Below are 24,476 nucleotides of genomic sequence, written 5' to 3'. Positions count from 1 at the left end.
TAGAATGTCGGAATATGTAATCCGTTCATCTCTCACATGCCTGTCCTGCCTCTTTCATCTGTCTGGAAAATGTCGAACTCCGGGAAAACATTCGCAGATGTTTTCCCACTTCACCTGTAACGTGTAGTACTGAGTTAGGTCACCTCTAGCACTACATAGTGTCATGTCATGCATAGTGATGCATCTGTTTGCTCTATATTTATTGTTTCTTCCCTTTTTTCTTGGTAGACACCGAGACTGACGTTGCTCCTGACGTCGACTACACCCCTGACGACCAGACCTTTTCAGTAGAGCTTCCAGGCAAGCAAACCCCCTTTGATCATTCCTACATCGCCCAGTTCCTTCTCTCTCGTGCTTGCATTAGATTTTGCTACTGTAATTGATTGATCCTATTCTGAAGCATAGCCTGCCTTTGTACCTTACCTCCTTATCCTCAATTGTTTAGTATTGGTTGGTTAGTGATCCATCAGTGCCCCCTCACCTTGTCCCTGTTGCCCTTGCTTTATGACCTTTGGCTCGATCAACATGATCGACGTCCAGGCCCCGACTCATCACATCACACCCCCTTAGTTGTACGACACTGCAGGGTTATTATCAAGTGCCGAGGGTGATACCTCGTATAGCAGTTCTGATGAGATCTTTGTAGTGTAGATAATCAGTCGTGGTCTTGTATGGAGGGTGATTCCTCCTTCACCACTATCCGGTAACGACTCTGTCGTGCAACTCTTCAAGACTGAACCATCGAGGGTGATTCCTCCTTAGTTCACCTTGACGGTTACATCAAGTGAAACCCATCGAGGGTGATTCCTCGGATCCCCATTTGGTTTTTTGGACACACGGTTACTTTGACTTTACCATATAACCATGATGATATCGGGTCGGCCCCGAGGGGTACCCGTGAGTGATGTGAAGTAGGGTTGACTTGGAGGGTACCCGTGAGATAACTATGCGTCGCGGTTGGGCATTCTTAGCCCTTGCCGTAAGTCCGTGAGACGGGGCGCACCACATATCCTGTATCATTGATCGTTACCACGTGCTCCCAAGACACTAATGGTTTGGATATGTGATCCGAGTAGGCCTCTAGCCTTTTCACATTGACCACCACGTGGGAATAAGTATGGGCACTCTACGTCGTGCGTTTCTCCTGAAAGCTCTTCGGACATCAGCAATTGAGCGGCACACACCCGGGTGGTCTGCTTAAGCACCTGCCTTGTATAAGGAGGTAGCAAGGACTGATCCCGGTCGTCCATGCAGTGTGCAGGAGTGCAAAGGGCAAGACCCCTGCGGCTTAGGATGTAGGGATTTGAGGTGATGGTTTAGGGTAGTTCCATCCATATTCATTTGGATTGATCCCCAAAGGTAGCTGATGTCGATCTTATGTCTGCCACTCGATCAATCATCTCTTGAATATTGGCGTATTGATTATCTAACAATTTCTTTAAATCCTCCATACGCGCTAACAAGTCACGGCAGACACTACGCCATGCCGCTGCTAGGCAAGGGGCCCCGGCAGTGTCATCGACAGCTTGGTGGGGGAAGGGGGGGGGGGGTGTTCTGGATCTCCACCCAAGAGGCGACGGGAAGAGAGGTCAATAAGACTGTTTCAAAGAGTGGCAAACTGATCATAATTCTCAGTATCATGTAACTCTGGCTGCAATAATCATTGTTAGACACATTTTTACTACTGCAGCTACTTAAACCAAGAAAAGATCCATTAATCTTCCGTCATCACCAGATTACAACAAATGCCAATATCAAGTCGCAAAACTATACCCTTGTATACAAGCCCACTACCAAAATCATATGTACTCGACTTTGCTCTAAAAATGAACCAACATCTACCCTTAGGAGGGTGGCCTTTACACCCAATTTACAGAAACTTGATACCATGCACCCTTGCCTGAAAGGCAAGATGATGGACCTTGAAAAAATCGTCATGGCCATGCATCAAGAGCAAAAACTGTAGCAAGCGATAGATATGCCGTAGCACCCAAATGGCCAAACATGCTGCTGCTTTCACCTGTTGCAGCCTACTCCTTTTCCACTCCCAGACCAACGCCTTCATCAGGGGACCAACACAGTTTTAAGGCGTACTAATTGTATATCCTCACCGGCTTCTCATGCGTGTGACGGTTCTGCAGGTGTATAAAACCACCAGAAAAAGCAAGGATATATAAGATACATGTCCTTGTGAAATAGAATGAATTAGGTGAGGCTTGCACGAAATCACGCAACAATCAAGGAAGATCTGCTACTAAGCAGGCCGTGCCCTGACGGGAGGGGCGGCCGCCCGGGCCCCCGAAACCAAGGAGCCCCTCAGGTATGCCGTATGTCCTTTCCTATAGCCATTCATGGCGCACAATGCAAAAGCTCGATCGAGCCGGCCACCAAGCTAATGCGTGTGCCCTGGTACCAAGGGTACAAAGTATAGGGTTGTGGCAGCATATCTATGCCCAAGCATGAGTGAGAATTAAGAAGAAATACTGTTTGACAAAAATACAAAGCTTGCACAGAATCCTGTAATAGCAAGGGAAGCTCCGATACACAGACAACAAAGCATGGCTGCAGCATATTAAGCCCAAGCATGACTAAAGGTAACTTGACAACCAAAGTTTGCTAAGTTCACTTCCCAGCAAAACAACCGCATACCTGATTGGCTGTATAGGCCCTTTTCGGTGCAGTGTCAGTGTGCTCCAGCCCAAGATATTGTTCCCAAGCTCCATAGACATCTCTCCTCTGTAGAAACCAAAAGAAGTCAGAAACCACCGAAAACAAATGTATGGACAGAACTATAGAAACATGTAGGGCAAAATCAACAGTTTACCTGGAAACGAGCAGATACAACATCAGAATCTTGTAGGTAGTCTGGCCGATTCATAGATATGAATGCAAATTTCCACTGAAGACATAAGCATGAATAGGTACATTAGTTCAGTAGCTGTACTATATATTCATACCACGATGCAATGCAACTCCAGGTAGACAGTAAAACCAAGGATGCAGACAGGACATGAAGCTTAAGCAATACTTCACAGCCCCTTCTATAAGATTAAGATCTACAGTGCTTTCAGCGCCAATCACCGCCAGTTTTATTATGATAGCAGGCAGCAGTGCTTTATTTATTGATTCAGCATATTACTAATCAACTTTGAGAGTAAAGTAAGATACGTAAACTATTCTCAGCTCACTATAGCACAACCAACTGGCTACAAAATCGGTGCTGGTTCTAACATTTGTGTCTAATTTACAATATCAGCATTATATCAAGATTAAAAACCCTATCAGTATGAAGGAAAAAAAAACAGTAACTTTTATATCGCATCTAAGAAACAAATAAGATCACCTTGGAGAATTCTTCATTAGGGACCTGGAGTTTTCTCTGTATGCGGCCCTTTACTTCTGCTAAAGTCTCACCTTCAAGGATAGCAAGAAAAAAAGGATCTCCAAAATTCTGAATCTGCTGTTGGTCACAACAACGGTGTCACCTGATTGGATAAGAATATCATAAATATATGCTGTCATTAATATGAAAGTGCAATACTTGATTCTGAAGAGGATCTTTCGTGAAGTGATAAACATGGATTAAGCGATCATGCTGACTGGGATTTTTCTCCTCCTCTGGAACCTATGAAAATGGGTATAAATAGATATGAGGACTAAAAAGAGCACATAAATTAATCACAGCAGGTACAGGAAAATGTACAGTAAGAAATCAGGGAAGACACTTGGAACTTAAGGGCATCTCCATCACGGCTCACCAAATCACCACCAAAATGTCCAGGCCGAACGGTCCAGACACTTTTAGTCCTCCAACGCGACTCACCAAATCGGGCCGGGCCAGTCCGCACGTCCGAAATCCCCAAGGCCAGCCCCAAATCAGGGGAGCTCTGAGGGAATCCGAACGTCCGCCATGTCAGCATCCAACAACCCGGTCCCACCCCAAAAAACCCTATCAGACTCTAGAAGCCTCCACATTCACACCGGCTTCACCGGCCACCCGCTTACCCGCATTGATCCTTCGCCTCTCCGCCTGCAACAATCATGGCCAATTAGCCGGCAAGCCACCCAAGAAGCCTAACCCGGCTATTAAAAGCCACTCGAAGATCATCCAAACCCTAGACAGCATCCCATTCCTCTCATTTCAACTCGTTCGCACCGCCGCCCATAGCAAAGCCCTCGACCTCCACATCAACATTCCCGACGGCCATTGTCGCCATGGTCCACACCAAGATCACTGGGTACAAGATGCTAACGATGGAGCGCCGCGCCGAAATCACAGCGAAGGTCCGCACGGTGGACGAACATTGGCGCTCCAAGCTGTCTGAACCAAGCTCTAGCATGGAGATGGTAGAGGACCACAGAGATGAGCCAGCGGCGGAGGAGGCGATGGGCATCGAGGCCACGAGCAGCGTGGCGAACGGCCTCTTCACCATGCAGCATGCGGAGGAGCAGTTCCACTAGGCACTCTTGCGGTGGTCGATCAACTGAATGCGAAGCGCGCGGATGCCGCAGCCATGGCGGAGCTCCTCACGAAACCGAAAGTCGTCGACGAGAGCCAGGCGGTGCTTGCCGTGCAAAGTGCTGGCACGATCGACCGTGAGCCCCGCCAGCTCCGCATCAACGAAGCACAGCGGGCCTGGCTCTCCGAGGAGCTCGATACCGAGGACAATGAGGCACCGGAGCAGCACGACAACGATGCCAAAGAGGCACACGTCGGCGGCTCTGGCACGGGGGCTATCGACCTCATCATCAGGGAGTAGGAGTAATTGTTAGTTGTTTTCTAGGGATCTTTTCTGTTGTATGATTCCACTTGGTGTAAAAATCTACGAACTAGTGATGATTCCGCTCAGTGTCCGTCTTGTTTGAGGGATTGGGTTGGATGGCCGCTGCCCAGCCGAATGTTCGCGGACATTTGATGTGGTTTGTTTGAGGAACCGCGTTGGAGATGCCCCAAGTTCTCACAAGATGACAATCACCAAGTAAAACTAAAACATATGATATCAAAGATGTAAAAGAGGTACGACATATAACATCATTGGTCTTACAGACCTCTTCAGCACGTAGCGTCCAGTACTGATCATTTATATTCTCTATCTTCTCGTGAAGTGGAAAGATCTACAAAAACATAATTAGTAATAGCTACAATGATATATGGAAAAAATGATACTCCCTCCCCAAATTAATTGTCACAGCCTTGGTACAACTTTGTACTAAAGTTGTACAAAAGTTGCGTCAATTAATATGGATCAGAGGGAGTATTTAACTGCTGAAGCATTTTCAAAGGGCATTCGTTAGTAGTTCAAAGATTTTACTTCTCTAGAAGGCTAAAGAAACCTCAAGAACAATAAAGCTCTTTCTTCAGGAAGACATGAAATTGAAGACTAGCACATGCAAATGCATACCTTATAGATCTTGTGGTAAAAGACCTCTAGCACGCGTAGCTCGGCAGTGGGACTGGATAGATCAACCTGTTGATTAGTAGTACAAGGTTTAGAAATGATTCTTATTGCACAAACCATCCACAGAAACACACCACTTTGCAGTTGTATAACCTACTCCCTCCGTCCCAAAATAAGTGTCTCAACTTTGTACCAACTTCAGTACAAAGTTGTACTAAAGTTGAGACGCTTATTTTGATTTTGGGACAGAGGGAGTAGATTGCAATGGTCGTAGAGATAAAAGGCAACTTCCCTTTCTTGTAGAAGCTAAATGGCAAAGGTTTAAGGCCCAGTTCTTTTGGCCGATTCTCCCAGAATCTTGAAAATCAACCCTTCACCCAGCTTCTCTCAGAATCTTGTACCCGTATTTCTTTTACAATCCTAATTGTTTACATCCTAATTAAATAGGATTGTAAAAAATATATGGGTTCAAGATTCTGGGAGAAGCTGGGTGAAGAGTTGATTCTCAAGATTCTGGGAGAATCGGCCAAAAGAACTGGGCCTAAGTGAGAACCAGAAAATCAAATAGGCGTGACCATGTGTTCGAGGGACAGAAGCAAGTATGACTAGACTTGACTTAACTGAGACGTCTACTAAAGGTATATATGTAGGAGGTCTTTAGACATCTAACTGCATAATCCCACAGTTCCAAAATCTAAGTGCTTTTACTTTTCACAGTTTTAATTCATGATTTTGACTACAATTTTTATTTATAATATGCCTACAAATTAGTGCTCCCTCCGTTCACTATCATAAGATGTTCTAACTTTTTCTAAATCGAATGTATCTAGACATCACTCATTTCAGTCCGAATCTAGTACATAGTGAAATATCCAAAACATCTTATAATAATCATCTTATAATAGTGAACGGAGGGACTAGGACACTATACAACATAAAACACTTTGCAAGACAAATACAACAATGTTATTCTTACATGCTCGATTCATATACTTTTTCACAAATTTTGGAATAGAGGGAGCATATATTAAGTAATCTCACCCAAATTGAATCCGCAACAAAAAATGCAGCTGGCTAAATTTCCTGCTAAACAAAATCAGCCTCCAATCATGAATGATTGTGATCTCCCTCAGGAGGTTAGACATGCACCCCAAAGCCCAAAAGACTCCTTATGACTATATCCAAGAACAATCAATTGGTGTATCTCACTTCCAATATTGTAAATGTGCAACAAGAAACTAAAAAAGAACTCAGGAAAGGACAGAAAAAGGCTGTATAAGTAATAACCTTAGTTTTCAAGTCAATTATCACATCAGCAATGGTGCTGTTCTTAGGAAGCCTGATGCTGTGAATGACAACCTAAACAAAGAATATCTCATAAGAAAGTTCATTTCGCATCTGAGGATAAATAGACAATATCTCATATGATTTCAGTGAAAAAACCTCCTCCTTTGTAGCATGGTGGAACGCAACTTTAAGGGTTTTAAGGAACTGCAATTCCGGCAATGGAATATCCAATACTTCGTAATACAAGATGTCAGAAGTCTGTATCATACAGTAAGTATCTTTAGTGGATATGCATTCTGCATTATCGTTATGCTGAGAACATGCTCATACTGAAAAAAAAACAAGTGAAAGGGTTAACCTGATTATAGTGGACGAGCATATCCAATAAATGCTCCACACCCTGATATCTGATGGGTTGCGGTTTAGGCTGCTGTGAATAACAGTTATGGGATGTAAGGCGAATTTTCGCTGGATCATCCAACCCAAGCTGGCGGGCAACTCTCTTAACAACATCATCATATGTGTGAAGCTTTGACCTTGATGCATGAGAAAACAATAAATAAAAATATGAGTTAATGAGTTAATTGACATTTTAAATAAATAGACAAACAGGTTTGGAAAATCCCTCACAATTCCAAACAAAATTCATCATCCTTTGGTTTCTCCAACGACCGAAAGTGCACAACCTGCAATAAACAGAATAGCTACTCAGAGAAATATAAAATACAACACAGTAAACAAAAGTTGTCAGAGAAACTAGTCATACCGTTCAGGTCCATACCATGTTCTGACAAATCAAGTGTATACAAGCATTAGAAAAAGAATAACTCAAGAAAAACAGGTAGAGAACAAAAGCAAGCAAAATTTCCGGGTGAACTAAGGGTGTGCTCGGTATGTGCCCAAAGTTTGCCTTACAAGAATTTGGCTAGCCAAGATTTTGGTTGAGATTTTTCTTGCCCATGAGTTGGCCAACATTGTTAGCATTAATCTTGTCATGGTCACTTATGTAGATGTTGTATCATGGCATGCAAAGTTAGCCAACAATGCATGTCAGCAAGGAGCAGCAGCTAGACTCTCAGGATATAGAATGTACTCCCTCCGTCCCATAATATAAGAGGGAATAGCTGTAGCAGCACAAGGTTGTGGAGGAGCAACTCCACCTTGCTGCTACAATGTGTACAGCACAAGTGTTGAAGGAACAGCTTCAACATGCTGTGCTAGATATCGCTCTAGAGGCGAATGTAGGCCGATAGGGCAGCAGGAGTTCAATCCGAAACTCTTAGGACGCAAGATCTGCTCCAAGATCTTAGATAAGAACAACAAGTTCTATTATAGGTAGTGGGTACATAGTCTGCTTACAAAGTAGAGGTGAGGACCTCTATTTATAGGGCTTTGGGAAGCCTTCACATTCTTCTACTTATAGCTCTAACGCTCTAGAAAAACATTATTTAAGATTCACCATTCTACTCGCAGCTACTTATAACTAGAGAACTCTAGAAACAGCAGGTAGGGTAAAGAAAAGAAAAACTACACTAGAGTAGAAGCATCTAGAAGTAGCCACACAAATCTGACATACAGTTTTATTTTTATTTTTCCTCATCTAGTGTTTCTCATCATTCTCCTCTAGTTGTTTGGAACTCGCACTCGAGTTATCTTCATAGAGTGCTTCTTCTGGATGGTTAAGAGTCAAGTCCGCAACATTGTTGCTAGCGCATGCGATCAACATGCTTTTGATTTCTAAAATGCTTCAAGGATTGATGGTCACTATAAACAATGAACTCTTTAGGCAGCAAATAGACTTCCCAGTTTTCAAGGCTCTGAAAATGGCATACAGTTCTTGCTGACAGGTACTCCATTTCTGTCTAGCTTCGCTTAACTTCTCACTAAAGAAAGCAATGGGCTTCCTTTCTTGAGATAGAACAGCTCCAATGCCTACTCCACTTGCCTCACACTCCAACTCAAAAGTCTTGTTGAAATCAGGTAGCACCAAGACAGGAGCTTGTGAGAGTTCTTGCTTGACCTCATTGAAACTAGCTTCAGTCGCTTCTGTCCATTGGAACTTTCCCTTCCTCAGGCACTCGGTAATTGGTGCCATGATAGTGCTGAAACTCTTCACAAATCGCCTATAGAAAATTGCAAGGCCATGAAAACTTCTTACCTCAGAAATGGTCTTTGGAGTTGGCCATTCTCGGATTGCTTCAACCTTAGAATCATCAACGCAAATACCGTCACATGTTATAAAGAATCCTAGGAAAAGGTGTTTGTAGGAAAACACATTTCTTCAAGTTGACGTATAGCTCATTTTTCCTTAGTACTTCTAGCACCATCCGAATGTGATCAAAGTGTTCATCTTCATCCTTGTTATAGATCAGTATATCATCGAAATAGACCACAACAACGTGGAATAAGAAGGGTCGAAGTACTTGATTCATCAAGTGCATAAAGGTACTTGGTGCATTTGAGAGTCCAAATGGCATACTAGCTACTCAAACAACCCTTCCTTTGTCTTGAAAGTTGTTTTCCATTCATCCCCGGGTCAGATACGGATTTGATAATATCCACTTCTTAGTTCTAGCTTTGTGAACACTCTTGCTCCACTAAGCTGATCCAACATACCATCCAAACGGGGAATAGGGAAACTATACCTTACAGTGATCTTGTTAATGGCTCTACTGTCCGTACACATGAGCCAAGACCCATCTTTCTTTGGCGCGAGCAGGGCTGGTACAGCACATGGGTTAATACTTTCTTGAATGTGCCCTTTTTGCAGCAATTCCTCCACTTTCTCCTTCAATATATCATGCTCTTTTTGGCTTATTCGACAGTGTGGAAGATCAGGAAGACTTTCTCCCAGAATTAAGTCAATTCTATGCGGCTCTCCAAGTATGTTCTGAAACTCTGCCAATAAACCACTTACCTTTGCTGGAATTTCAACAGTCAGGTGCTCTTCTCCTTTTACAACAAGTGCAGCACATAAATCTGTCTCCTTCAAGTCTTCCATAAACTCATGGGAGGTATGGGAGATAGTTAACATAGTTTTCCCCTCCTCCTTAAGAGGTATTACCTTCATTTTCCCATGATCATCCAGTTGCTCCATTGCTTGCTGCAGCTTGCTCTCGAAGAGGACAGCAAGAACTAGTATGGGTCACCGAGGCTCTGATGCAACCTGAAGCAGCACAAAAGGTTGTGGAGGAGCAACTCCACCTTGCTGCTACAATGTGTAGAGCACAAGTGTTGAAGGAACAGCTTCAACGTGCTGTGCTAGATATCGCTCTAGAGGCGAATGTAGGCCGATAGGGCAGCAAGAGTTCAATCCAGAACTCCTAGGGTACAAGATCTACTCCAAGATCTTAGATAAGAACAACAAGTTCTATTATAGGTAGTAGGTACATAGTCTGGGTTACAAAGTAGAGGTGAGGACCTCTATTTATAGGGCTTTGGGAAGCCTTCACATACTTCTATTTATAGCTGGAACACTCTAGAAAACATTATTTAGGATTCACCATTCTACTCACAGCTACTTATAACTAGAGAACTCTAGAAACACCAGGTAGGGTAAAAAAAGAAAGACTACACTAGAGTAGAAGTAGCCAAACAAATCTCTACCTAATAATAAAGGGGCTATTGCTTCTGGCGGTACGTCACAAAAATTGCCCCCGAAGTTGCCACGAATTACCCACTATGCCACTCATAAGTCAAAAAAAATGTTTTCTTTTCTTTTTACAAGTCGATGCACCGAACAAGGTTTATTAGCCAGCGGCCCACAAAACTGCTACTAGCATGCAAACAGTCCAATGGCTAGGGCGCGACCCTTCCACCCGATAGACCTGGGTTCAATCCCAGGTGAGTGCACATTTTTGTTTAATTTTTTTATCGAGCATATTCAAATACTTTTTAGAACATTTATATCTTTTTAATCCTAACTTGAAATCTAACATATTATATATGCAAATTTCTCAAAGAAATGTGTAGATTCCAAATATGATATCATCTTGCATGTTAATCATTTCTAAAATTTGATTTAGGATATAATCTTAATTAATACCTTCTTTATATGGGGTATTTTGAAAATGACTATTATATATCTTCCTATACCATTTATATTGGCACAAAAGCTATTATTAGCATCATAGGGGATGTTGATTCCAACCAAATACGATGATGTACACTAAACTACTAATATGTTTGCAACTAAATTGCTTAGATTACAATTGCAAACACATATATCAGCAAGAAAAAATAATGCTCGTATGCACAAGTTATCGTTGAATACTAAAATGTACTTCTCTATTTTTATCCTAATGTAATATTTGTTGGGAATCACTATGGAGGAACGACAACAAAGGTGTAAAAAGATGACGGCGACTAGGCAGATATTTTGGTTGCCTAATAAATTGAAAACACCTTGAGTACACTTAAAGTCGTTCCAACTTTATGTTTTTGCACAACACCAATTATCTTGTTGTTTGTCGTGCAACATCGTGAAAGATTTCAAGGAATTTGTTGATGTCGGCGGGTGTGTGTATGAGTCATTTTTTCTCCCGGTGCAACGCACGGGCATGTTTGCTAGTCTGGCATACGATTTTATTTTTATTTTTCCTCATCTAGTGTTCCTCATCAATAGCTGTCAGCAGTAAAAAGCAGTGTCTTATTTGATTTTGAGCTACAGGCAGACAGCAGTAGTACCTAGACAGTAGTAAAAGCTTGCACTGAGCTGTCCCAGCTAGCTGTTAGGAAAGGTACCATGGCCGGTTTGTATAGTCCTATAAAACAACAATTATCCTGCTTGTAATACTAAGCTTGTAGCACTTAAGATATCTAATAAAGTTTCCTATTAGTAGTAGCTCTTTGTCTACGTGCGTGTGAAGCACATCCCTTTAGAGCTCAAGTCCGGTTAGAGCTAGAGCTAGTGGTTCTAACAGTTGGTATGAGAGCCAGGTTTTATTAGCTTAAGTGAGGTATGGATAAAGGAGATATTGTTTCCCTTCAATACCCTATGCTCACACAGAGCAACTACTTGGCATGGTCAATCAAAGATGAAGGTGCCCATGTGTGCCCAATGTTTGGGATGCTGTGAGACAAAAGATCCTGAAGTGCCCACGGATGAGAAGGATCAAATGGCATTGGCTGCCATTACCAAGGGATACAAGGGGCATGCTCTTCCTGGTGTCCAAAAAGGAGACAGCCAAGGTGATTTGGGAGGCCCTGAAGATACTGCACATCTGAGCACATGGACTCTCAAGACAGAATTTGAGTGGTTGGGCGTGAAGGAGTCGGAGTCGGTTAACGATTTTGCTGCCCGGTTGATGACCATCATCAACAAGATGAGGGCACTCGGTGAGAAGTTTGAGGAGACTTCTGCAGTCAAGAAGTTCCTTCGCGCCGTCACCAACAAGTTTCTCCAAATTGCTTCGACTATTGGATGATTTGGTGACCTTAAAACCATGACGGTGGAAGAGGTTATTGGACGACTAAAGGCAACATGAGGCGCGTCTAGGAGAAATCGGTGATGCTGGCAAGGAACACTTGCTGTTGAGCCGCACTGAACGGGAGTCCAGGTTCAATAGGAATGAAGGAGGTCAAAGCTCCGGCAAGAAAAACCAAGTTCAATGAGGCAAATGTCCGTTCCTATAATTCTGATGACTATGGGCATTTCTTCAAGGCATGTCGTAGGCCAAGGAAAGAAGGCAATGAAGAGGTACATCTTGCTCCAGCATGTGCCAAAGAGGTAAATTTTGATTGAGCAAGGAGATGTTGCCCGACAAGGTGCGTCGCTGGACATGAGGAGGTAGTACTCCTAGTAGGAGTCACCGGTAGCGAAAGTTATGTGCTCTCGTGTAAGTTGTGTCCACGAGACATTGTGTGCAGTGGCGGAGCTACAACAAGGCTACATGGGCCATGGCCCGCCCAGCTTTGTAGCATTTTCTTCTATGGAAGTCAGCCCATGAGCCCAGAAAAATCAGATATTGCTATTCTTTTTGTTGAATCGTGGGGGAGTACCTTTAGACGGGGTTCGCTCTCATGTCTGGTCGCTCGCGTGGGTTCGGTGTCTGTAACGGCTTGCACTCACGGGAGGACTGGGAGCTCCTCTTTCTAGGTCATTACAAGGGCTGAGCCTTGTGGGCTTAGTGAGATGGGCCAGACAGCCCATACCGGTTCAACACTCCCCCTCAAGATGGGTGGTAGATATCTATCAACCCCATCTTGTCACAAGCCAAGTTACGGTCCTTTGTTCCCAGTCCCTTTGTCAAGCAATCTGCAAACTGCTGCCCAGAGCTGACATGAGTAAGACTTATGATCCAGCATCAAGTTTCTCCTTAATGAAGAAGCGATCAATTTCCACATGTTTTGTCCTGTCATGTTGAACTGGGTTATTAGCAATGGCTATAGCTGACTGATTGTCACACCACACCTTCGAAGGTCCCTTTCTCAAAAGTTTCAACTCGCTTAGTACGTACTTCACCCAGAGCATCTCACACAACCCTTGAGATAATGCTCGATACTCAGCTTCTGCTGTTGATCTAGATAGAACAGGTTGTTTCTTGCTTCTCCATGACACCAAATTTCCTCCCACAAACACACAGAAGCCAGAAGTTGATCTTCTATCAACTTGACAACTAGCCCAGTCAGAGTCACTATAGCCATCCACCTCAAGATGTCCACTCTTCTCAAACCACAACCATTTACCCGGAGTCCCCTTCAAATATCTCAGGATTCTGTGCACAAAGATGCCCACTCCTTGGTTCATGCATGTATCTGCTCACCACCCCCACGGCATACGTAATGTCAAGCCTGGTATGACACAAATACAATAACCCCCCAACCAATTTCTGATAATCCTCCTTATTCACTAGCTCTCCTGATTGTGCTGTAACTTGATGATTTTGTTCAATCGGAGTAGGGGCAGCACGACATCCCATCATGCCCATGTCACTCAAGAGATCCAAGATGTATTTTCGTTGGCACATAGAGATTCCCTTCTCTGTTCGAGCCACTTCAGTGCCAAGGAAATATGCAACTTGTATTTCCAGGTGGCCATAGGCCAGTATATATACATGTACAGGTGGAATATATGCAGGAAACCCCTTATACAATAGGGTAAATATGAAAGGTTACATGGCTATATATATATATAACTCTAACAATATTCTCCCCACGAGAAAATGCGTGCCAAATCTTTAAGGGAATGACGTACGCAGCAGATGTGATCATGCAGTATGAGAAAACCATCCCAAATATGCAAGAGCAAAGAAGATCCGTACCAGTGAACTGATATGACAAGATAAGGGGGGAGAATGTTAGTATTAATCTTGTCATGATCAGTTATGTAGATGTTCTATCATGGCATGAGAAATTAGCTTACTATGCATATGCAGCAAGGAGCAGCAGCTAGACTCTTCAGGATACAGGATATAGCTGTCAGCAGTAAAAGGCAAAGTAGGACCTAGACGATAGTAAAAGCTTTGCAGTGAGCTGTCCTAGCTTAGCTATTAAGAATGGTAGCATAGTTGGTCTGTATAGTCCTATAAAAGGAGATGTATCCTGTTTGTAATAATAAGCATGTAGCACTTGAGGGCTGAGGCGTACTAGCACTGACTATTTTCAATCGGGGTACACGCACGCACAAAAACGATTTGCTGGAGTGGTTGGTCGCCGCCACACAGGAGGGCACGCATGCAGCGCTGCTACGTAGTCGGGCCCAAGATTAATGTCATGTAACTCACCCAGGTGCCTTCCTGCCTTGGACTGCGTCGCAATCCACTCTGGATACGTCATCGCCGTCCATGGTGGACACCACGCTCGGCAAGTGTTCGGCCAAATGCCATTGCCAAAAAAAATTACGATCTCTTACTTTGAAGCAGCAAACACAATGGATTCGGATGAGAAGACTTCTACAACGAGTGCATGGAGTTGTCCTCGTCGGATGAGGAGTTCATGGAGTCGTCTTCGGTGGATGCCATTGGAACCATTGGTTACCAGAAGTGCACGGCTGCAACGAGTATGCTTGCCTATGGCACAGTTGCAGATTCGTGGGACGAGTACCTCCGGATGACCGAAAGCACATGCCTCCCAATTTCAAAACTTTATGTTTGGATTGTACTATTTTTATTTGAATAATTGTTGCATTAGAATATTTATCTTTCCATTGCTTAAGATTGTGCTATTTATCTTTAATTGTTTGAGTAGTATGGGTACAGAAAAAAAAACTGGCAATGGACATTTGGTGCCCACGGTTGGATGGCCTCCACCCCTATCCCTGTCCGCGGACGTTTTGGTGATCCGCGTTGGAGTCTCCCTAAGACTGGCGAAATATGATCCACTGCAGATCTGCACATCACCATCACTATCCACCAGAACTCAACCAAACTCAGCGCAGCCAATGCCCTTGGCCAACAGATCAGAGGTAATAGCATCATGGTCTCATCTTCTTTCCGTTAAACAATAGCAAGTCATATTATCTCAAAATGCTGCAAGGCGGCACGGCTGATCAGGATCAGCTATTACCTGGAGGATAAAGTAGACGGGAGATAGATTGCAATTATTCTTCCATAACAAGAAAATTATGTGCCCTATCAACCACATCTAAACAAATATCATCTCTAAGTAGATATCTTATCTCAAGTTGGCCTAAGGCCAGTTACGGGATAACTTTCTCATATAGAAATAACTTCCTGGCTAAGAATATTTGAGGGAATTCTATCAATAGAGTAGAAACAGCTAGGGCTGGCTGGATTAAGAGGTTGACATGCCATATGAGTATTTTCTTGATGAAAGCGAGTACAGAAGGTTAGAATGCCAACATCACTTTCCCTTCAGGTGTTGCATCAACAAAAGATCGTCTAAAGAAGTCGTGTGACTCTTGTCACAGCACCACCAGCTCACCAACTGTGATCAGAATTCGAAATCGCTCCGGTTTCAATTCGCTCCCCAATTCGTTGAAGGAAAGGAACCCACGGTACGCCAGCCACCCATCAATGCATGTTTGGACAAGTGTGGCAGAACAAGGCAGGGCGGCAGCTGGCTTATGGTTAGGGTTGGGCTGAGTGTGCCGTGCTTGAGAGGATAAGAGAGAGGAAAAAGACACTAGCCTGCATAAGAAGAAAATGGTGGGAAAGGGAGCTGAGGACCAAGGACAAAGAAGGGTGAGAGGAAGAGAACATTGGCGTGCATAGGAGTGGCACCGCTGTAAAAGGTACGAGATGGGAAGAACTCGAGGAGAATTTTAGTGACACACTGCCCTAGCTGTTCACTTGGTGAGCTTTGGCCCATTAGACAAGCGGACTAACCATACCGGGTTCACTGACAAGCCGCTGAACACCGATCTAGATCGATCAATTCAGATCAGAATTCGAAATCGCTCCGGTTTCAATTCGCTCCCCAATTCATTGAAGGAAAGGAACCCACGGTACGCCAGCCACCCATCAATGCATGTTTGGACAAGTGTGGCAGAACAGGGCAGGGCGGCAGCTGGCTTATGGTTAGGGTTGGGCTGAGCGTGCCGTGCTTGAGAGGATAAGAGAGAGGAAAAGGACCCTAGCCTGCACAAGAAGAAAATGGTGGGAAAGGGAGCTGAGGACCAAGGACAAAGAAGGGTGAGAGGAAGAGAACGTTGGCCTGCATAGGAGTGGCGCCGCTGTAAAAGGTAGGAGATGGGAAGAACTCGAGGAGAATTTTAGTGACACACTGCCCTAGCTGTTCACTTGGTGAGCTTTGGCCCATTAGACAAGCGGTGAGCAAGTGCTTGTTGTCTCTCAGTTTCTCTTTTTTTTGTACATATTTGTACAAGCTTGAATCTTTTGTGACAAACATGTTCAGTGAATTCCAATGTTTCAATTCACGAACCCAATTTCCGATTCGCAAAACCGAGAAGTCTACCCCCAGCGAATCCGATTCGTATTATTACTGCCTCCTTTCCGGTTTGTAAGGCCCACCTGATATACAGTTCGTGTTATATTGGTCGAATTGTTGATCTAGGGATGGGTGTGAGCCTTATAAACCGGGAGGGAGTATTATATCTTAGTCAAAGTGAAGAGAAAAAGAAAGCTGCAAGTAACTCGAAAGCTTCCATGGGAATGACCAACATAGCATAATAGCATATAAAACAGAAAATTGAGTTGAGCATATTATGCTATACCTGCCTATTATGAACATACTCCAAAAATGAAGGGATGTCAGGATAGCGCACTTGAGTACCACTGTCTGCTTTAGGTGACTTTTGGAAACAGACTATGTCCCCATCTTCAAGCTAACAATATTGTGAAATTTGGGGAATTAATAAGTAAGCAGTTTAATTCGAGTTCTGCATTTCTCAAATCAAAGAAACACTGTTGACAAACCTGACTAGCACGGAAAGTAAGCTTCTTGTCAATATGTTCGCACATTACTTTTGGCTCAAACTTAATTTCCTGCATTAAAAATTGAACCGACTCAAGTACAATCGTCATGTAAGGTTATCACCATTTAACTTGATAAACCTCAAAATGACTATTGTAAGTAAAGAAGAGAAAACTTTAAGCTTTGACATCTTGACTTTGAATGTATAAATGTATCAAATCGTCGATTTAACACTTGCCTCATATAGCTCGATCTCTTCATCCGGGGTAAACCCAGCCATTTCAGTTAGTTTTCTCAGAATATCTGAAGGTTTCCCCAAGGCCTTTACAAAGAGCCTCCCCACAAAACTACACCGGTTGAAGAATGTAACATGTAAGCATAAGGAAATTTACAGTTATATATATGAAAGGATGGTGAAGAGGGCAATTCAAAGAGAATTTACCAAAGCACTTCTTTTTCGGGATTGTACAGTTTGAAGAAAAGAAGAATATCTTCTTTGCTCTTCTCAGGAGGAGGAAGAGGCTGCAAATCCTATATCATTAATCAGATGTAATTAAGCAACCTGAATCCTGTTCACGACACACTCTAAAATAAATAACATACAGAAAAGGAAGCGAGCAACTCCAGTTACCAGTCCAAATTCCACTTCCAAAAACAGCTTCAGTTCAGCATTCTGTGCCTTATTTGATATCTCCCTCAGTTGCCCCACCTGTGCAGAAGAAAACATAGTGATTGAACTATTGGCACATAATGGAAGGAAAGCTGGTAGAAAGATAACAAAATGTAAGCAACACAACAGGATTCTACATTGTTCTTCACAATTTTTTCTACAGTAATCTAAACAATTAAGCACACTGGATTGAGCTACTGAAATGGTTCTTGGAAATACCAGCTTTGCGCAACAAAATCTATGAACAAATATACAATAGAACACACTGAAGAAAAATTATACAGTGCAGTACACTCAACAACTCCAAACTATAAAGGTCTTACTTTTTCCCAAGTATCCGCACAGTACACACTGCTGTAATTTAAGTTTGGTTGGTGGTAAATCCAAAAAAAGAGCGCCATTTGGAAGTTGGGCGAGTCCTTGGAATGACTAAAGATTTTCACATTGTTTATGTTATTCCCCTCGTAAGAGTTCTATATTGTGTCATAGCAAAGCATACTGCATTGATAGTAGATCTAAGCCCGCGATCAGAACAGTCAACTGGACCTAAGCCAACCAAAATGAGATAACAGGTTAAAGCTTCACTTTCCAACAATTCAACTTACAGATTGTGTTTCTTCATGAGGATTCAATGGGCGATTTGGTCTGTATGTATGGTTTTGCCTCTTAGCCCACAGCCAGAAGCGCTGAAACTGTACTGGGATGCCATATTCCTTTGCAACTTCCTCCTATTAAACAGTTTGTAGCAGTTCGATTACAAATTACTAATCTTTAGCAACGATAACAACTTGCATGGAGTCCCAGAGACATGTTACCTTGAAAGTACTAAATGGCAATTGCTTCTGTATTCGGAAGCTACGGACCTTTTCATGGTCCACCAGATCAAAATATATGTCCTTACCAGTTTGCTCCTTTAGATCCTCATCCCGGGCAATCTGAATACAGTTTCAAAAAAAGCTCTGTGAGCAACAAACTCAAAAGGAAAATCCAAGCTATGATGAACACTACAATAAGCAGATCCTGACCTTTATGATGGTATAGAGATGGGCTTCAGCTTTTTCTTTCTTCTTATGTTCTTTCTCTTCTTGTTCTTTCTTCAACCTTATCTGTGAATCCCCATTCATCATTCAAATATACCACAATAAAGTAGTGTTTTCAAAAATGAAGGGGGGAATATAATATTCTACATACCCTTAAATGTTCAGCAATGTCCTTCTCATCAACATTACACATTATTTTCTCTTTGTCACTCTCACGGATGTATACAAGCATGTAGGCATTTGAATACTTCGTGAATTTGAATGGAGTATTGTTGAATCCAGGGTTTATTTGAGGTAACTTCATAATCAAAAAGAGAGAGCCATGTAGATGATGGAGATGAGTAGAACAAACATTAATCGTTCAATATCGGTGTGAAATAGAACATACCTCTTCCTCACCCCCATACTGATCTTCAAAGGCCTTTTTAGTATCTTCTTTTGTTACACGCTCATCATCAAATTTATACCTGTTACACAAAAATAATATTTTCCAAAATCTGTAAACAATTGGAAACTGCTTGCAAAGATGTGAAAACCAGAAACATACTCGTGTAAACATTCTTGCCATCAGGACAACTACCATTTGGAAAAAGCCCATACACTTAAAAGAGGATTATGGCGTTGGTAAGGGGAGACAGACTATGGATTAGGCATTTTGGGCGAGAAATACCAAGTCGTCGCTCTTGACTCGTTGACAATACCCAGACCCTTACGGAACAATCTTTGGGTGAGTTTGGATTCTAGGCCAGCCTAACTCTAGCCTTGCTTAGCAAGGATGGGTGTTTGCTACTCCCTTCGTCCCACAATACGTGGCGCAGGAATTTTTGCACATAGGCCAAAGAGGGAGCCGATGAATACAAACTTGCAGCTCTGGCGGCCGCTTAGCCGCCCCCAGGACCGGGACGCCATCAACACCCTCCTCGCCGACCTTCGCTCGATGGCCTTCCGCGTGGCGCCCCCGCTGCCGCCCCCTCCTCCGGAGCCCGATTAGACTTGTTGCTCGGGTTGCTGTGTGTGAGTGTGTTGTTTTGTGTTCAGGGCTTGTTGAGCTGTGCCCTCAGCATTAACCCTAATTGCTACTCTGTGTTCTGTGAGACTTGGTGGGTGTGTGTGTGTGTGTGTGTGAACCTTGTTGGATGTTTGGCTTGGGCGGTTTGCTTTATATATAAAGCGGGGCGAAAGCCTTTTTCGGTAATACAATGTTGGACGAGAACACCACTATCCAACTGTAACTGATGCAGTGAAAATCTCGAGTTTATGCTAAGTCTATTAGATCCACGAGGAACGCACTTCCTCTCTCCTGCATGTGTGAGGCTCTCCACAGCAACTGTTCGGCTTGGTCATTAATTCCTTGCATGCAGCGAGAGGAGGCAATGTTGTATTGATGAGGAACAATAAAGAGAAAGAAAAGAAAAAGGAAATCAGAAGTCAATTTTGCCCACTGAGGAAATTTGTTAACACAGCTATCCATGATGATGAAGACGATGGGGAAGAATACGAATCTGAAGATGTACAGGGTAAGAAGAGGTTTGTCAAGAAGAAAGGTGAAGAGGTGGTATGTGTGATTCAGCGTCTCCTATGTTCCACGCCACAACCTAACGACAAACAACGGAAGAAAATATTTTTGGGCAAATGCACAAGTCAGTGATTGATAATTGCAGCTGCAAGAATCTTATCTCCCAGAATTTGGTGAACCATTTAAATATTGAAACTCATGATCATCCAAATCCCTACACTATCAGGTGGATCAAGAAAGGAGTGGACATGTAAGAAGTTTTCTTGGCCTTGCAACTTTCCACAGGCGATTTGTGAAGAATTTCAGCACTGTCATGGCACCAATTATCGAGTGTCTAAAGAAAGGAAAGTTCCAATGGACAGAAGCGACTGAAGCTAGTTTCAATAAGATCAAGCAAAAACTCTCACAAGCTCCTGTCTTGGTGCTACCTGATTTTAACAAGGCTTTTGAGTTGGGAGTGTGATGCAAGTAGAGTAGGCATTGGAGCTGTCCTATCTCAAGAAAGGAAGCTCGTTGTTTTCTTTAGTGAGAAGTTAAGCGAAGCTAGGCAGAAATGGAGTACTTATCAACAAGAATTATATGCAGTTTTACGAGCTTTAAGAACTTGGCAAGTCTATTTGCTGCCTAAGGAGCTCATCGTTTACACTGAACATCAATCCTTGAAGCATTTTAGAAATCAAAAGCATGTTCATCGCATGCTAGCAAGATGGACAACATATCTGGAGAGGTTTAACTATCTCATTGTGCATAAATCTGGAGCAACCAATCGAGTAGCCAATGCTTTGAGTCGTCATGCATGTCTCTTGATTTCTTTTGAGGTTGAAATTCCAGGCATGGATCTAATAGAGGAGTTGTATGAGGGTGACGAAGACTTTGGCCATGTTTGGGTAAAGCATGGGTGACGACTATTTGGTGCAAGATGGCTATCTCTTCGAAAATGATTGTTTGTGCATCCAAGAAGTTCTCTACGTGACAAACTGATCAGAGACCTCAATTCAGGTGATCTTAGTGGCCATGTTGGACACGACAAGGATATCACTAACCTAGAGGCTCGTTACTTTTGGCCACAACTAAAGAGAGGTGCAGGAAAGTTTGTTCAGCGGTGCCCCATATGTCAAACCTACAAAGGACAAGTCCAGAACACAAGATTATACATGCCTTTGCCTGTTCTTGTTGCTCCATGGGAAAATATCACTATGGACTTCGTCTTTGGTTCGCCAAGAACAGAATGAGGAAGTGATGTTGTGTTTGTGGTCATGGACAGATTCTCTAAAATGGCTCATTTCATTCCATGCCGCAAGACAACGGATGCTCATCATGTGGCAAACCTATTCTTTCGAGAAGTGGCCAGTCTTTCATGGAGCTCCAAGGTCCATCGTCTCAGACCGTGATAGCAAGTTTCTTGTTGCATTTTGGCTCACTTTGTGGACGCAATTCAACACTGAATTAAAATTTTCTAGCACTACCCATCCACAAACAGATGGACAAACGGAAGTGGCGACCAAATTATTGGGTAATCTGATCGGTTGCATTTGTGGAGAAAGAAAGGGACAATGGGATTTGGCTTTATCACTTGCAGAGTTCTCCTACAACAACTCCAAGCATAGATCCAAAGGAAGAAATCCCTTTTCCATTGTCTACGCTAAAATTCCAACACATGCAGTGGACCCGGTGAAGCTACCATCAAGGGGAAACTCAAAATCAGCATTGTCCTTTGTTGATAATGATACCGATTATTTGAAGAAATTCTTGTGTTTCAAAAGTACAAAATCAGGAATATAAACAATTTGCTGACCGCAAGAGGCTGAAATCATTTCAAGTGGTTGATAAGGTGATGGTCTACCTCCGAAAGACCGCCTTTAGGTGTTACTCCCTCCGTTCCTTTATGTAAGGTGCATTATTTTCGGCACGGTGACAAAGGCTCATAATTATAGAGATGTTAGGACAACGGCAAATTTGTTGGTTAGTGGCAAGTAAATCAGTGAGTCCAGGAAAGTAAGAGATACATGCAATCGAGAGAGAGATAGTTTCCTTCTTTTGATACAAGGAGAGATACAGGAAATTGGAAGAGAGATACTTTCCTCTTTCTGGAGGGATAAAAAGGGAATTATGAGGATTTAGAAGAAATGCACCTTACATTGTGGAATTTTATCAAAAAACAAATACACCTTATAAAGGAGCCGGAGGGAGTAAAAAGGAAGCTTAGGCAGCGAAGGCAGCGAAGGCATGGGCCCTTCTCTATTATGAGGAAGATAAATGATAATGCCAATGTGATGGATCTTCCAAGCCAGATGGGCATATCCAACACATTCAATGTCGCGCACTTGACTCTCTATCACCCAGAAGAAGCGCTCTATGAAGATAACTGTAAGGTAGAGTTCCAAACAACCAGAGGAGAATGATGAGGAACAATAGAGAGAAGGAACATAAAAGAAAATCAGAAGTCAAATTCATTTGCCTACATCTAGATACTTCTACTCTATTCTAGTATTTGCTTGTTTTCCTAGCTTTAGCTACTGTTTCCTAGAGTCTTCTAGCTATGAGTGGAACATTGTATCTTAAGTAATGTTTTCTAGAGTGCTCTAGCTATAAGTAGAAGTTTAGATGTGAAGGCTTCCCGAAGCCTATAAATAGAGGTCCTCACCTCTATTTTGGAACCAGATTACATCTTGGTTTCCCAAACCCTCTATTTTGGAACCAGAATACATCTTAGATGTGAAGGCTTCCCAAAGCCTATAAATAGAGGTCCCCGCTACCTGTAACAAACTTGGTGCTCTTATCTAAGATATTTGATTACATCTTGTGCTCTAGTTGTTTTGAATTGAACCCATGCTGCCATATCGACCTATATTTGCCTCTAGAGCGATATCTAGCGCAGCACATTAAAGTAGTTCCTTCAACACTTGTGTTGTACACTTCGTAGCAACCAAGTGGGGTTACTCCAACACAACCTTGTGTTGCTTCATGTATGCATGCGCCCGGTTGGCACTTTAATTCCTCGCATGCAATGCCGATAATTACTCTCGGCCGAGCGCATGAGGGGTAAATCGGAAAGATTACAGAGTATCTACATACATGCCAATTAAATCAGGATGAAATCACTCAAACTGTACGCCATCTATGCAGGATGGAGTAGAAAATAAACTACTAGCTAGCAAACTAGCAGAAATGGGCTACAAGATCCTTGCCTTGCCAGGAGAGCTGTACTGGCTCTCCCGTAGAAATCGTTAACTCGTTAGCTGGGCACAGCCGAATGGCGATAGAGGATTAATAGGCGAGTCGGCCAGTTAATGGGCTACTAAGTGACCCACTGAGAAGGGATTTATCGGCCAGTTAATTGACAGTCCATGTTTTGAACAATGCTATTGCATAACCCTAGTTACTGAGAAGTAGATAAAAGTAAATGACAATATTCTTCATTGCTTTACTAGGAGGGGATGGTCGGAGTCATCAGCCTCAATAAAGAACTGCGCACACCCCCTGAACATAAATCTCATCGCAGTTGAGGCCCTGACAAAGATGTTGTGCCAACTCAGCTGGGGTGGGGCCCCGAACCAATTGTGTCAGGGTTGGCTCTGGAGTGCTTGACGGTAGAACATGTGCTAGTGGTGTGGGCGAGGAATGTGTGGGAGTTGAGTCGATCATAGGAGGATCAGAGGGGCACAACAGCCCGTAGGCCAAGAAGGCTAGTGTGGTGACGTTGTTGGAGGGACCTGGAGATGGTTGTGTGGAGGTTAGACGGTCGTTGAAGCTCGACATCAACACTAAGACCATCAAGAATCCATGTTGTGTACAGAAACCATTGTTAAGACGGTGTTAATGGTTCATTATTGCGGCATATGAGCGCTAGAAACATGCTGATATAGCCAGCGGACGAGGAAGTGAATAGCAGACGCGTAACTCGCCCAAGGGATTTGCTCAAAGTAACGGACCAAACTAAACATGGCAAGCCTCCTTGAACTACTCCCATGTCAACATGCCAAAATCGCACTCCCGAAAATCACACTCGAGTTGTAAGTACTAGAGTTGACCGTCATTGATGAGGTGGTAGGCTGTCCGTGCATTGTCCACAAAAAATGCTCGCCCTATTGAGCCAACCAAGAGTATCGACTGAGCCATCATATGTCAAGAAGTCGAGCTTGTGGAAGCGGGGCACACCAAACCCCGAACATGAGCCAAGGTGAGGACTAGGCAATGGTGGAAGGGAGGTGATGGGCAGGGTGGATGCA

At 43.2% G+C, this 24,476-nt stretch overlaps 1 protein-coding gene across 4 annotated transcripts in view; it reads right to left on the bottom strand.

Moving 5' to 3' along the window:
• Positions 1-1,637: 1,637 nt before the first annotated feature.
• LOC119296085 (ubiquitin carboxyl-terminal hydrolase 12-like) overlaps positions 1,638-24,476 on the bottom strand; it is a 50,612-nt gene continuing 27,773 nt past the window's right edge. For 3 of the 4 annotated variants that reach the window (XM_037574489.1, XM_037574492.1, XM_037574490.1), the window contains 21 exons: positions 19,120-19,198; positions 18,883-19,029; positions 18,717-18,797; positions 18,507-18,626; positions 18,297-18,419; positions 17,653-17,730; positions 17,464-17,552; positions 17,260-17,368; positions 17,024-17,092; positions 16,822-16,932; positions 7,317-7,372; positions 7,045-7,222; positions 6,843-6,944; positions 6,687-6,758; positions 5,403-5,468; positions 5,050-5,115; positions 3,542-3,625; positions 3,344-3,460; positions 2,825-2,899; positions 2,650-2,736; positions 1,638-2,135 (listed from right to left, as the gene is read on the bottom strand). In XM_037574489.1, coding sequence (XP_037430386.1) covers positions 2,094-2,135; positions 2,650-2,736; positions 2,825-2,899; positions 3,344-3,460; positions 3,542-3,625; positions 5,050-5,115; positions 5,403-5,468; positions 6,687-6,758; positions 6,843-6,944; positions 7,045-7,222; positions 7,317-7,372; positions 16,822-16,932; positions 17,024-17,092; positions 17,260-17,368; positions 17,464-17,552; positions 17,653-17,730; positions 18,297-18,419; positions 18,507-18,626; positions 18,717-18,797; positions 18,883-19,029; positions 19,120-19,198 — 1,951 coding nt within the window. In that variant the 3' untranslated portion in view covers positions 1,638-2,093. The remainder of the gene's footprint in view (positions 2,136-2,649; positions 2,737-2,824; positions 2,900-3,343; positions 3,461-3,541; positions 3,626-5,049; positions 5,116-5,402; positions 5,469-6,686; positions 6,759-6,842; positions 6,945-7,044; positions 7,223-7,316; positions 7,373-16,821; positions 16,933-17,023; positions 17,093-17,259; positions 17,369-17,463; positions 17,553-17,652; positions 17,731-18,296; positions 18,420-18,506; positions 18,627-18,716; positions 18,798-18,882; positions 19,030-19,119; positions 19,199-24,476) is intronic. The other variant, XM_037574491.1, reaches the window with a different exon arrangement.

Source organism: Triticum dicoccoides, chromosome 4B (genome assembly GCF_002162155.2).
Source record: "Triticum dicoccoides isolate Atlit2015 ecotype Zavitan chromosome 4B, WEW_v2.0, whole genome shotgun sequence".
NCBI lineage: Eukaryota > Viridiplantae > Streptophyta > Magnoliopsida > Poales > Poaceae > Triticum > Triticum dicoccoides.
The sequence above is the reverse complement of the archived record's forward strand: the minus strand, read 5'-3'. Positions and strand labels throughout refer to the sequence as shown.